This window comes from Symphalangus syndactylus, chromosome 21 (assembly GCF_028878055.3).
Source record: "Symphalangus syndactylus isolate Jambi chromosome 21, NHGRI_mSymSyn1-v2.1_pri, whole genome shotgun sequence".
In the NCBI taxonomy this organism is placed as follows: domain Eukaryota; kingdom Metazoa; phylum Chordata; class Mammalia; order Primates; family Hylobatidae; genus Symphalangus; species Symphalangus syndactylus.
In genome coordinates, this window is record NC_072443.2 from 55956640 (window position 1) to 55970858 (window position 14219).

Here is a 14219-nt window from a genome sequence, read left to right on the forward strand (position 1 = left end):
CAGCACTTTGGGAGGCCGAGGCGGGCGGATCACGAGGTCAGGAGATCGAGACCACGGTGAAACCCCGTCTCTACTAAAAATACAAAAAAAAAATTAGCCGGGCGTGGTGGCGGGCGCCTGTAGTCCCAGCTACTCGGAGAGGCTGAGGCAGGAGAATGGCGTGAACCCGGGAGGCGGAGCTTGCAGTGAGCCGAGATTGCGCCACTGCACTCCAGCCTGGGCGACAGAGCGAGACTCCGTCTCAAAAAAAAAAAAAAAAAAAAAGAAATGCCTATTTCATGTTAATTTCCCTTAGGGGCTGCAGCTCTTTTCTTTTTCATTTATTTATTTTCTTGGAGACAGGGTCTTCCTCTGCTGCCCAGGCTGGAGTCCAGAGGCACAGTCACGGCTCACTGCAGCCTCAACCTCCTGGGCTCAGGCAATTCTCCCACCTCAACCTTCCCAGTGGCTGGGACTACAGGTGCATGCTACCACACCTAGCTGATTTTTAAAAATTATTTGTAAAGACGGTCCCACTATGTTGCCCAGGCTGGTCTCAAGTGATCCTCCCACTTAAGCCTCCCAAAGTGCTGGGATTCTCACCCCTTAATTTTCAAGGAAAGCTTTAGATGGTCCCCATTCCCTATTTTAGGGGGTGCTCTCCAACTTGGAGGTGACATTTGGCAAGAGCTGGCCTCATATTTCTCCTCTCTCACTTCAGCAGGCTACGAATTCCTTTTTTTTTTTTTGAGACGGAGTTTTGTTATTGTTGCCCAGGCTGGAGTGCAGTGACATGATCTCGGCTCACTGCAACCTCCACCTCCTGAGTTCAAGTGATTCTCCTGCCTCAGCTTCCCAAGTAGCTGGGATTACAGGCGCCCGCCACCATGTCCGGCTAATTTTTTGTATTTTTAGTAGAGACAGGGTTTCACCATGTTGGCCACTCTAGTTTTTGAACTCCTGGCCTCAAGCAATCCACCCGTCTTGGCCTCCCAAAGTGCTAGGATTACAGGCATGAGCCACCGTGCCTGGCCCCCTCCTCTTATAAATAAGACCACATACCAATCTATAGGTTTTGCCCCTAATAAAGGAAATCAGGCATTGATTTACACCAACAGACGGCAATGTTGCTCAGTCCGTGGAATTACGAACTGAGACTCCTTAGATTAAGTTTCTTTCATCGTACCAGCTAAATGCTAACTGAAGTGGCTGGGAGACTCAGCATCGGCAGCAACTCTGTTCCCCAGAAAAAATCCCAAGTTTCTTCCCAGCACCTCCCGAGATGTGCTTCTTCAATCCATTGTTCAGCACTCCCCGGAGCATACATCTGGGACTCAATCAGTGTTCATGGGATGACCACCAGGATCCTTTTCACAGCAAGTGCCACAGTGTTTCCTATCTGAAACACTAAAATGATCTATACAAAGGTAATCTTCCAAAGCCTCTACGGCATGCATGAATTACTCCTAGAACCAGGAAAACCTATCAACCATTATTAAAAAAACAAAAAACAAAACAAAACAAAAAAACCCACAATGGCTATATCTAGCTCCCTGTGTACAGCAGGTGCTTACAGTATTGCCTCTCCTCCCAATCTCCTCTTCACTACTTTACCTCCAACTATTTTTCTACCACCTCCTTCTCCTCCACTGTCTCACCTACCAGGGCATAAAATAGGCTTTTCACTTCCTAGAGAAAATAAGGATGGCAATGCTTACACTTTGTCTGAAAGGGGAAAAGTACACCTACTGTGTGCCAGACCCTTTTGTATGTCATCTCATTTCATTCGGTCTGCAAAGCAAACTCAGGAGGTGGTAATTATCCTCATTTTACTGTTGAGGAAACCAAGGCTCAGAGTGATCAAGCAACATTCCCAAGGTCGCCACTGTTCTCCCAGTGGTGATTTGAAATGTGGACCCGAGTTTTCTGATTCTACTTTACCAGAATGTGCCATTTAAAAGTTAGGAAAATTCCAGCACTTTGGGAGGCCGAGGCGGGCAGATTACCTGAGGTCAGGAGTTCGAGACCAGTCTGGCCAACATGGTGAAACCCTGTCTCTACTAAAAATACAAAAATTAGCCAGGGATGGTGGCGGGCACCTGTAATCCCAGCTACTCGGGAGGCTGAGGCAGGAGAATCGCTTGAACTCAGGAGGTGGAGGTTGCAGTGAGCCAAGATCTCACCACTGCACTCCAGCCTGGGCAACAAGAGCAAAACTCTGTCTCACACACACACACATACACACACACAAAGTTAGAAAGAACATTTGCCTTTGAAATACTGTTTATGAAAATATAAAGACTCTAAACATTTTAAATGACAGAAACCTTTTACTTAAGAGAGATCATACTTGCAATAAAAATATTGCCTCCTAGTTTAACCATTTTACAAATATGATTTTTACATCATGTAAAAGGCATCCCTATATTTCACAAAATTAGATGGACTCAAATTTTCCAGTTTTAAGATCAACTTTAGAAATGGGCCTCGGTTATAGTGTTAGGGGAGTTAACATTCATGGGATGATTATTCAAGTCTGTAATGAGATTTTAAAAATTCAATTCAGTTAGTAAAATCATACATGGGAGATGGGTGGTGAGGAGGAGAGAAAATGTATTTCTTTTTAATCCAACTACTTCTCCACAAGGGTGAAAATACGAACCACATTCAAGTAAATAGAATTTTTTTTCTTAAAAAAAGAGAAAGCAAATACGTTGTAACAATAAAGGTAAAATAATTAAGACAAATTTTTTAAAATTATCAGTTTAAAGTTATCAATAAGTAACAATGGAACTTCAGGTTTTTTTTTTTTTTTTTAATGGAGTCTCACTCTGTCCCCCAGGCTGGAGTGCAGTGGCGTGATCTCGGCTCACTGCAACCTCCAACTCCCAGGTTCAAGTGATTCTCCTGCCTCAGCCTCCCAAGAAGCTGGGATTACAGGCACCGCCACCACACCCAGCTAATTCTTTTTTTTTTGAGACGGAGTCTCGCTCTGTCGCCCAGGCTGGAGTGCAGTGGTGCGATCTTGGCTCACTGCAAGCTCCACCTCCCGGGTTCATGCCATTCTCCTGCCTCAGCCTCCTGAGTAGCTGGGACTACAGGCCCTGCCACCAGGCCTGGCTAGTTTTTTTGTATTTTTTAGTACAGACGGGGTTTCACCGTGTTAGCCAGGATGGTCTCGATCTCCTGACCTCGTGATCCACCCACCTCGGCCTCCCAAAGCTGGGATTACAGTGCTTTTTTTTGTTTTTGTTTTTTTTTTTTTTTGAGACGGAGTCTCGCTCTGTCGCCCAGGCTGGAGTGCAGTGGCACAATCTCAGCTCACTGCAAGCTCCGCCTCCCGGGTTCACGCCATTCTCCTGCCTCAGCCTCTCCGAGTAGCTGGGACTACAGGCGCCCGCCACCACGCCCGGCTAATTTTTTGTATTTTTAGTAGAGACGGGGTTTCACCGTGGTCTCGATCTCCTGGCCTCGTGATCTGCCCGCCTTGGCCTCCCAAAGTGCTGGGATTACAAGCGTGAGCCACCGCGCCTGGCCTACAGTGCTTTTTGAGTTCTCCTTTACCCACACAGCCACATGATTAGGTAAACATCATTAGCCACATGCTAGAAATAAGAAAATTGAGGTTATCAAGGGCAAGTAAATTGCCCAAGGCACACCACCACAGGGAAGCAGAGCTGAGATTTGAGGCGTTCCTTTCTAGAAGGTTCATTTCACTACCCAGTTTTCAGAATTCTCTCTGGGGAATTAAAAGCCAAGTACCACAGACTGTACCAGGGTTCTTACCCTTGGAGCCATAGGTGGTCATCATGGAATCTTTCTGACACTGTTTGCAAAATTACAGGCACAACCAGTAGGTAAGTGGGCCTCAGGCTGCACCCCCCACCCCTGAGGTAGAGGACTGTGTGTGAGCACAAAGCTGGCCGTGCCCGATGTGGTGGGTGGCCTTCCTTGTTCACCACCACCACCACCACCACCAGACAACAGGGCTCTATTTCTGACTGTATGCAATTTTTAGGATAGCGCCATTTTAGCTGAGATACTGATCTCAGGTCCAGTCCTCCACGTGCATGACTGGTAGTGATGCACACCCGCCAACATCTCTGAGCTTCAAACACCCCTCTGTGGGTCCCTCCTCCTGAATTCACAAGTCTGCTGCAGGGATAAATACACAGGCATCTGCCGCATCTCAACTCCTACTCTCCAAATGTTTGCTATCATGGTTTGCAAAATATTTTACCCCATATTGGCTATCCAAATTAAATATAACAAACATGTAAGGGTTTGCAGCAAAATCATTCAAGTAGTGTCTGGACCAGTTAAGAGGATATAGCTCAGGCTACCACCTTAGCCTGAGTTGAGTATTCTACCACCAAAGAGCAAGTATTCCCCCTTCCCATTTCCCCCACTACCCACTTTTTTTTTTTTTTTTTTTGAGACAGGGCCTTGCTCTATTGCTCAGGCTGGAGTGCAGTGGCATAATCTCTGCTCAATGCAACCTCTGCCTCCTGGGCTCAAGCGATCCTCTCACCTTAGCCTCCTGAGCAGCTGGAATTACAGGCATGTGCTACGATGGTCGGTTAATTTTTGTTAGTAGAGAGGAGGTTTCACCATGTTGCCCAGGCTGGCCTCGAACTCCTGGGCTCAAGCGATCCATGCGCCTTGGCCTCCCAAGGCCTCCCAAGTGCTGGGATTACAGGTATGGGTGACCATGCCCAGCCACCCATCTCCCTCCTCTTGCCACCAAATGCCCTTAGGCAACTTAAGTCTTCATGACTTTCTCACCAATTACAAAAAGGCTTTATTATATTTTGCCAAATGTTAATTGCTTTCATTATGTCTCCAAACATTATTTCACCACTCATTTTTATAACAAGTGCAGTGAAGATATGCTTATCGAACATTGTACAATACTGTTGTGTTCTGTAACGCTCTTTTGGGAACAGCTTAGATGTAGGTAACAAGAGATGCCTGTGTATGAAAGTGCTTCATAAACTGTACTGTATAAATGTAAACTACTGCCATTTTCAGGTAAAATCAGAGAATAAATGTCTCTTGTTGGAAGTGTCCTCTCAGGACTCATCTAGTCCAACCTCCCCAGTGACTGGATGAGGGCACAGACTGAGGCCAGAGCCAGGAGGCTCTGGATTAGAGAGTCAGAGGCCAACGCAAGTATAGAATCTGCAGTCCTAGCACAGGGATCTTTTTCCTCCCCTGTGTAATTTATCTTTAAAAACACTGATAGTTTTCTGGTGCTGGGAGCACCATGCCCTTTAAAACTTATAAATTAATGGACGATTACAACAAAAAGAACTTTTTACCTAGCCGTCAATAAATAGTTGTTGGTGAAATTAGAAATTTGAGGTTGAATTGTTAAAGATCGTCTTGGTCACTCCTCTCTCGTGAAGAAACCCATCGACTCAGAATCACCTCCTGCAACCAATAAAAAAAAAAGACCATTCTGACACCACAGCTGACACCACAGCTACATTTCACAAAGGGCAGTCTATATAATGATGATACTGTTCCCATCTTTATAACAGAAACATCTGGAGAAAATGAATGTAACAACATAAACCTTACAAGCATATAGTACCTACTTTCACCAGGCAAAGATTTTAACAGCTAAGCTTGCCTCTGCTGTGGTATTCTACTAGCACATTTCAGAAACAGGTGGGCTGGATGAAAGCTAGCATTTTACATTAGAGCTAGGTCTGTGATGGCATTGCTGTAACTGGGCCAGCTACTGAGAAGGGAGAAATGAGGTTGATGAGCATTTTATGAAAAACTAGCTTAGTGGAGGTAAGTGGGACCAACTGAAGGGAAGAGGTGCTGGGGCCATGGAGACCGACCAGCAGGTCTGCAGGGGGCAAGGTGGTGTGAAAAGAAGAAAGGATGACATGTACAAGACAGGACGACAACAAAGACATACTGGATGTCGGGAGGAGCCAATGGCAACGTTAAGGCTCTATACACAGAGGGAGAGAATGCAGAAACACGGACACACACTAGACAACTTGGCCAGACCAGAGAGAAACAAGCCAAGATGACAGGAGGCGCCTTGGTTCAATACAGAAGCCCAGAAGCAGGAATGAGTCAACAGGGACACCTCTGGTCTCTGGGAATGAGATCTGTGAGAGGTCCTGGCCTGGCCAGGGAGTCACAGATCACCTGTGAGACAGCATTTTCAGCTGAGTGATGGGGACATCACAGGTAATAAAGTGGGGAATTAAGGAATAGTGGAAGTCAGCATAGATTTTGTGTCCAGTGGGTTCAATGGGGAAAAGGTGAGAGACTTACAGAGCCTGCCTGAGAAGGCTCTGTTACCAAGGCAAAACTGTATTCATGTATTTTCTTGGGACCACATGTTCTAGACACACTATGATGCACAGAATCTTTGGGATGACATGAATTTCTCTGAGTTTACCCACCTGAACTTTAATCCTTTTCATACATTCTGGTGACTCCATTTCCTTGCCAGTCATAGTAGAGGGTTTAATCAAATAGCACAGCATAAGTTCCTATTGAGAAATGAAAAACCACTTCTGTATCCTACAAAATAATAGTACAAATTTGGGTGCATCAGCAGGAAATGCAGGCGGTCTCCAGTCCCTCTCACTGTGCACTCCAAGTGGAAACTCACAGAGCACATCAGTTTCCTCCTGGGGACATCATAACTGGGATTTACGTTCTGACTAAGTACCTGCCATTTAGTAATCACTGAACATGGCAAGAGACATAAGCAGATACATTGATTATAAACACAGCATTAAGAATACTAAATATAGTAAGTCCTCAATGTCCTTGATAGGTTCTTGGACACGGACTTTAAGTGAAATGATGTTGATACGGTTTGGCTGTGCCCCCATCCAAATCTCATCTTGAATTGTAGTTCCCACAATCCCCACATGTCATGGAGGGACCTCATGGGAGGTGGTTAGATTATGGGGGACGGTCCCCATGCTGTTCTTGTGATAGTGAGTTCTCAGAAGATCTGATGGTTTTATAAGAGGCTTCCTCCTTCACTCATCCTCTCATTCTTGCTCCTGCCACCCTTTGAAGAGGTGCCTTCCACCATGATTGTAAGTTTCATGATGCCTCCCCAGCCACATAGAACTGTGAGTCAATTAAACCTCTTTTCTTTATAAATTACCCAGTCTCAAGTATTTCTTTATAGCAGCATGAGAATGGACTAATACAGATGTACAGCAGGTCTTCAAATAAACTTCAACATTGTTTTCTTAAAATAATGAGAAGAAGGCCAGGCGCGGTGGCTCACCCCTGTAATCCTAGCACTTTGGGAGGCCGAGGCAGGCGGATCACGAGGTCAGGAGATCGAGACCATCCTGGCTAACACAGTGAAACCCCGTCTCTACTAAAAATACAAAAAATTAGCCGGGCGAGGTGGCGGGCGCCTGTAGTCCCAGCTACTCAGGAGGCTGAGGCAGGAGAATGGCGTGAACCCCAGGGGGCGGAGCCTGCAGTGAGCTGAGATCGCGCCACTGCACTCCAGCCTGGGCGATAGCAAGACTCCATCTCAGAAAAAAAAAAAAAAAAAGATGAGAAGAAAAAATGGTTTTGTTATACGGCATTAAAGTTGCAGTTTCCAAGAACATATCAACAATGTTAAGTGAGGACATATTAAGTATATGCTACGAGTCCCCTAAAATGGGCATAAAAATTCTAGAAACAGCATAGGCTCCCTAATTTTCTATAGGACCAAGCTAAAGCCTAGGCAACCTAACCTGCTTTAAAGGGCAGTCATCTCTAGCCCTGCAAGACCCTCTGGCCTCAGCCCTACCTCACCTCCAGCAGCACGAGGATGAAATTAGAGGGTATCTACAATTTGTTTTCAGCCAGCAAATCACTGAGTAATGAGAACACACACAGCTTTCTTTCTTGATAGTCCTTGTGTAAGCTGAGTCCCTCCTATCTCTGATGGCAACACGAAGGATATAGTGAAACAAAAGCCAGGGAGCCAGAGAGCTGTGGGTTTGGATCCCGAGTCTGCACATGAGCTGTTTGATCTTGGATTAGTCACTCAACGGCTCCAACCTTGGTTTTTCATCCTCAGGATGAGGATAACAACAGGGTGGGAAAGTGCTTAGCAATAAACATCAAGTCCCTTCCTCTTTAAGAGATCTGCAAACTTTCAATGTTTTGACTCCTTTGTGAATATGTGTATGAGTGAATGTTAAATTGCAGTATAAAACAAGTCACATAGCAAGGATACCCCTGGGAAGAGAAGCAATGCCTAACCAGATCAGATCACCACAGGAAACTTCAAAGCTCAGTCATTGGAGCTCAGCAGCAGTCGGGAGGGAGGGGACAATAAAATGTAACATGAGGGGAGGACAACTTCTAGCGCAATAAGGGAAGGGTACAAATGACCCCAAATCTTCCAGCATGTCACTGGCAGGAATGTTATGAAGTTTCTACAAATAACTTTTTTGATTCTACTACATTTAAGAAAAAAAATAAATTGAACCATTTAAGTGACACTCCAATGGCAAAGCTGATGTTGTGTTACCTTAGAGACATTAACGGAAACTCTGCTCAGGGCAGCCAGGGACTTCCAACTGAAAGGCCTGCGGAGAGAGCCTTCAAAATGGTCATCAACTAGCTCGATAATGACAGAATAACTGGAAAATACAGAAAAAGCATTTGAAAAGTAAGCATGAAATAAACCTGTTTAAAAAGAATATTTCTCCTACCAAGAACAAATATACAGAAAATAAAATTTACATCATCTGATTCTAAATTCCCCTAAATTGCTATTGAGAAAATATTAATGAAAAATTCATACTTTAAGTTACAAAATTTCAGGCTGATTCCAACACTTACAGGAAAAAACAAATACTTTTCCCAATGCGAAAGCTGTAAATTCACACAACTGTTTAGACACTAATACTAACTGATGGTTTTTTTTGTTGTTTGTTTTTTGAGATAGAGTCTCACTCTGTCCCCCATCTTGGAGTGCAGTGGTGCAATCTCGGCTCCCGGGTTCAAGCAATTCTCTGCCTCAGCCTCCTCAGTAGCTGAGATTACAGGTGCCTGCCACCGTGCCCAGCTAATTTTTTTTGTATTTTTAGTAGAGATGGGCTTTCACTATCTTGGCCAGGTTGGTCTTGAACTCCTGACCTCAAGATCCACCCACCTTGGCCTCCCAAAGTGCTGGGATTACAGGCGTGAGCCACTGAGCCCGGCCTACGTGATGTTAAAATGAACAATTACAGCACAGATTAACTCAATGTTTAACTCTAGAACATATATTATCATAAACTATGTATCATCCTATATATAGTATAATGACATTAGTGTGTAAGGAGGCATGAACATATAGCATCTATTCGTATCAGGCCAGGAAGAACATGACTTTTGTTCCTATGGCACCAAAAAGTTAAATTAGAGGCCAGAAATTCCTTGTGTCCCTTTAACCCATTAGTTTATTTAAAAATCACTCCAAACCTTGCATGGTAAAATGGAGGGCCTTTCCGATACAGCACTGCAAAGAAGAAAGAAAAAAAAAGAAGTATAACCACTCAAGATAATGAGAGAGGAGTAAGACTCAACAGAAAGCTTGCTTTATTAACTTTTTTCTTCTCCAAAAGGAAGCAAATACTCAATAACCTATATGTAGACAGATAATCTGCAATACGCCTGTGGTCTATTTTTTCAGGCAGGGTCTCGCTCTGTCACCCAGGCTGCAGTGCAGTGGCATGACCATGGCTCACTGCAGACTTGCCCTCTTGGGCTCAAGAGATCCTCCACACTCAGCCTCCCGAGTTGCCAGGACTACAGGCGTGCACCACCACACGCAGCTAATTTAAAATTTTTTTTTAGCAACAGCGTCCCGCTATGTTGCCCAGGCAGGTCTTAAATTCCAGGGCTTGAGTGATCCTCCTGCCTCAGCCTCCCCAAGTGGGGGATTACAGGTGTGAGCCACCACACCCAGCCCCCATCATCTATTTTAAAAATCCGAACTATTTTTTTCCTGAAGCAAAGTACAATTAGTAAAGAAATCTGTTGCCAAGACCCTAACACCTCGTCTCACCCTACAAATAAATTCCAAAGTCAAAGTACAGGCACTCTTGCCTTGCCTCTTGTCTTACAGTCTCCAGAGTGAGTGTGAATCATACTGAGAGGCGTAAAATTCATAGAATGTGGATCAATATTTTGTTATTGATTTCAGATCAATGTAATGCAAAGTGTCTGACTCACTACTCTGGCCAGCTACTGTGACAGGGGTTGGTAAAAGAGGAGGAATAAGACTCATGCCTATTTTTAAGAAATTCAAAGTCAAGTGATAGAAGTCATAACCATACATGCCATTCAAGTATCAGTTTGCTCCACTATTGAGGACCTGAAGGAGATGGGGGAATTCAGTCTGTGGAGGTCGAAAGCTACTTGATGAAGGAGCCTGGGGCCAGGGACTCTGCCACATAGACTCTGGAATCTGACAGGGAACCCTTCAGAGGCACATGGTCTGTGGCACGGACTGGCTAACTGTTCACCAAATCCAGTTATTTCTCCCCCAGGTACATGGCCAGACCACAGCTCTCAGTCTCCCATACAGTTAGGTATGGAAGGTGACCTTGGAAGCTGTGTGCTGAAGACCAGGAGCCACCAGGAAGCAGTTACTAAAGCATCTTTTGGAGTTGATTGGGCTGCCAATCAGAGACAGCCGTGTTGGATTTCACATGAACAAAAATGAACTCTATTGTTAAGCCCTTGAGACTTAGGGTTTATATGCAACTACAGCTATGGGAATTGCCGTAACGACACAATTACATCTGTAAGCTGTTAGCTGTCCTCTGTACTAAAACCAGCACAGAAAAGTTCAAGGAAAAGTTTTGTTTCCCTTGAGGAATGGACAGAATTTTCCCTTTTGGACATATCAATCCTGTAACTAATCATGTTTCTTTTTGGCTCAGGAAGCTCAGAGCCAAATTTGCAGCATGACTTTAGTAACCATATAGGGCCCCAAGGACGACACAGTAACCCTTCACTTAGTCTTGTTTTGCATCTATATTTTCCATGGTCACATTTCCTTTCTGTATTTCCCATTTAAGTTGTATTTAAAGTACTCAACAAGTCAGCTCAAATTCACTGCGGCACAAATGTAAGTAAATATCCAAACATACAATTCTCAACTTTTTGAGATGGAGTGTACTGGAAAGAAACCATGTACTGGAACAAAAGTGAACTCGGGAGTTTGGTTCCCTGCCCAATCTTTGCCTCTTCAAGTTGTGTGCCTTTAGGCAAGTTATTAACTTCCCTGAGCCTCCGTTTCCAAAATCCTAAAATGAAGACATCAGGGGAAATTGAGATCTTTTCTAGTCCTCAAATGCCATTACCTGTAATCAAACACACATCTTTAATCCAATATGCACCCGGAGCATTACAGAGCTTGAAAGTAGCTCACACCCACAAGGCAAGTAATTTCTGATGATGGGCTCCGACACAGCACAGCTTAGTTTAAGCAAGAACACTGGCAGCAGATGGACCCAAGGTCAAGTCAGCAGTGCCAAGACCATAGGACAACTCTGTATGTCAATTTCCTTATAAAAATTGGGATTATGGTGAAGGCAGAAGTATTAGCACAGTGTATGGCATACAGTAAGCATCACAAAGTTACCTATGCTAGTAACAATTACAGTCTGCGTGGCTTAATGACGAGGATACGTTCTAAGATATGAGTACTTAGGCAATTTCATTGTTGTGTAAACACAGTAGAGTGTACTTACACAAACCTAGATGGTACAGCCCACCACACACATAGGCTATGTGATATCACTTATTGCTCCTAGGCTACAAACCTGTTCAGCATGTGACTGTGCTGAATCTATAGACAATTATAACACAATGGTTAAGTATCTGTGTATCTAAACATAGAAATAGTACAGTAAAAATACGATATAAAAGAGAAAACCCGTATACCTGTATAGGGGACTTATGAATGCAGCCTGCAGGTCTGGAAGTTGCTCTGGGTGAGTGAGTCGTGAGTGAATGTAAAGTTCTAGGACAGTACTGTGTGCTAATGTACTCTTTATAAACACTTTTTTTCTGTCTTTAGGTTTTTATATATATATATATATAGAGAGAGAGAGAGAGAGAGAGAGAGACATGGTCTACCTATGTTGCCCAGGCTGGTCTTGAAGTCCTGGACTCAAAGGATCCTCTCGCCTTGTCCTCCCAAAGTGCTGGGATCACAGGTGTGAGCCGCCATGCCCATCTCTTTCTTCAATAATAAATTAACCTGGCTGGGTGCAGGTCAACATACAATGAACCATGATAGTTATGACCGTGGTCCCATAAGATTATAACGGAGCTGAAAAATCCCTATCACCTAATGACGTCGTAGCCATCGTGCTGTCAGAGTGCAATGCATTATTCGCATGTTTGTGGTGATGCTGGTGTGAACAAACCTACTGCGCTGCCATTTGTATAGAAGTTTTTTGACCAAAATGTTATGCAGCACATGACTGTATGATGGTGATAGTGTACTCAGGGGGAAAAATGAAATTGTTTTACAAAAATACTTCCCAAGTAGAAAGATGAAAGCATAAGTAGTCTGAGAAATAGTAGGCATTTAAAAAAAGATCTGAGGACCAGGCGTGGTGGCTCACACCTGTAATCCCAGCACTTTGGGAGGCTAAGGTGGGTGGATCACTTGAGGCCAGGAGTTCGAGACCAGCCTGGCCAACATGGTGAAACCCCATCTCTACTAAAAATACAAAATAATAAAAAAAAATTAGCTGGGTGTGGTAGTGCATGCCTGTAGTCCCAGCTACTTAGGAGGCTGAGGTGGGAGGATCATTTTAACCTGGGAGGTTGGGGCTGCAGTGAGCTGAGATTGTGCCACTGCACTCCAGCCTCGGGGATAGAGACCTTGTCTCAAAAACCACATAAATAAATAAAAGTAAAAATAAGGTCTGAAAGAACAGGGAGTATAAAAGGAAAACTCTTTCTTACAGAAGAATGCTAGATAGAGGTGTGGAATGAATGACAAAATCAGAAAATGATTAGTGCAATAATTAAATCAGACAACTATTATAATTATTAGAGAAACAGATACTTTTGGTATCACTCCACAAATGACTTGTTTTTTACAAAAGAAAAACTGTAATTATATGACAGACATTGAGAATGGCCACCATCAAACTCAGCATCACCACAGCAGGAAAGCCTGACTTCATGCACTTCCTGACACACTCCAATAAGCACACACATCACCTATGTGTGCCAAGAGAACCCGAGCTTGAGTCTGATCATCAGGAACAATCAGACATACGGAGAATGGGGAACATCCCATAAGACTTCGAAAAAAGTCAACATCATGACAAACGAAACAAGAAGGTAGAGTGACTGTGTCAGATTAAAAGAGGCTGGGCACGGTGGCTCACGTCTGTAATCCCAGCACTTTGGGAGGTCAAGATGGGTGGATCACCTGAGGCCAGGAGTTAGAGACCAGCCTGGCAAACATGGTGAAATCCTGTCTCTACTAAAAATACAAATGTTAGCCCAAGCACGGTGGCAAGCAGCTGTAATCCCAGCTACTTAGGAGGCTGAGGCAGGAGAATCACTTGAATGTGGGAGGCAGAGGTTGGACTGAGCTGAGATTGCGCCATTGCACTCCAGCCTGAGCAACAGAGTGAGACTCTGTTTCAAGAAAAAAAAAAAAAAGAGACCAAAGAGATTGCAGTGGGTTTAATGGCAGCTCCCAGAAAGATATGTTCATGTCCTAATCCCTGACTTGTGAATGTGACCTGGAATGTGGAATGTGACTCGGAAAAAGAGGCTTTGCAGATGTAACTACGTTTAGAATTTTGAGATGAGATCATCCTGAATTAGCTGCATGGCCCCTAAATCCAATGACGGGTGTCCTTATAAGAGAAACGGGGTTTGACACAGACAGACAAGATAGAGACTGGAGGGATGCAGTCACCAGCCACAAAACGCTTGGGGCCACGAGAATCTGGAAGAGACAAGGAATGGATTCTCTCCCAGAGCCTTTGGAGGGAGCCTGGCCCTGATGACACCTTGATGTTAGACTTCTGGTCTCTAGAACTGTGAGAGAATGAATCTTTGTTGCTTTTAAGCCACCCAATTTGTGGTAATTTCTTATGAGCCCTACGAAACTAAAAGGTAGATATAACAATCAAATGTGACTGTATCAAGAAAATCAAAGCCAGGGGCCTGCCTGGTGGCTCACGCCTGTAATCCTACACTTTGGGAAG

The 14219-nt window shown here is 44.2% G+C and overlaps 1 protein-coding gene across 15 annotated transcripts in view; it reads right to left on the reverse strand.

Annotated features, from left to right (window-relative positions):
• Positions 1–14219, reverse strand: part of TSEN2 (tRNA splicing endonuclease subunit 2) — a 63375-nt gene that overhangs the window by 4172 nt on the left and 44984 nt on the right. For 13 of the 15 annotated variants that reach the window (XM_055259423.2, XM_063630334.1, XM_055259427.2 and 10 more), the window contains 4 exons: positions 9448–9484; positions 8510–8621; positions 6411–6500; positions 4757–5412 (listed from right to left, as the gene is read on the reverse strand). In XM_055259423.2, the coding sequence (XP_055115398.1) occupies positions 5353–5412; positions 6411–6500; positions 8510–8621; positions 9448–9484 (299 nt within the window). In that variant the 3' untranslated portion in view covers positions 4757–5352. Of the gene's footprint in view, positions 1–4756; positions 5413–6410; positions 6501–8509; positions 8622–9447; positions 9485–14219 lie in introns of those variants that run through there. The other 2 variants (XR_010118532.1, XR_010118533.1) reach the window with 1 other exon arrangement.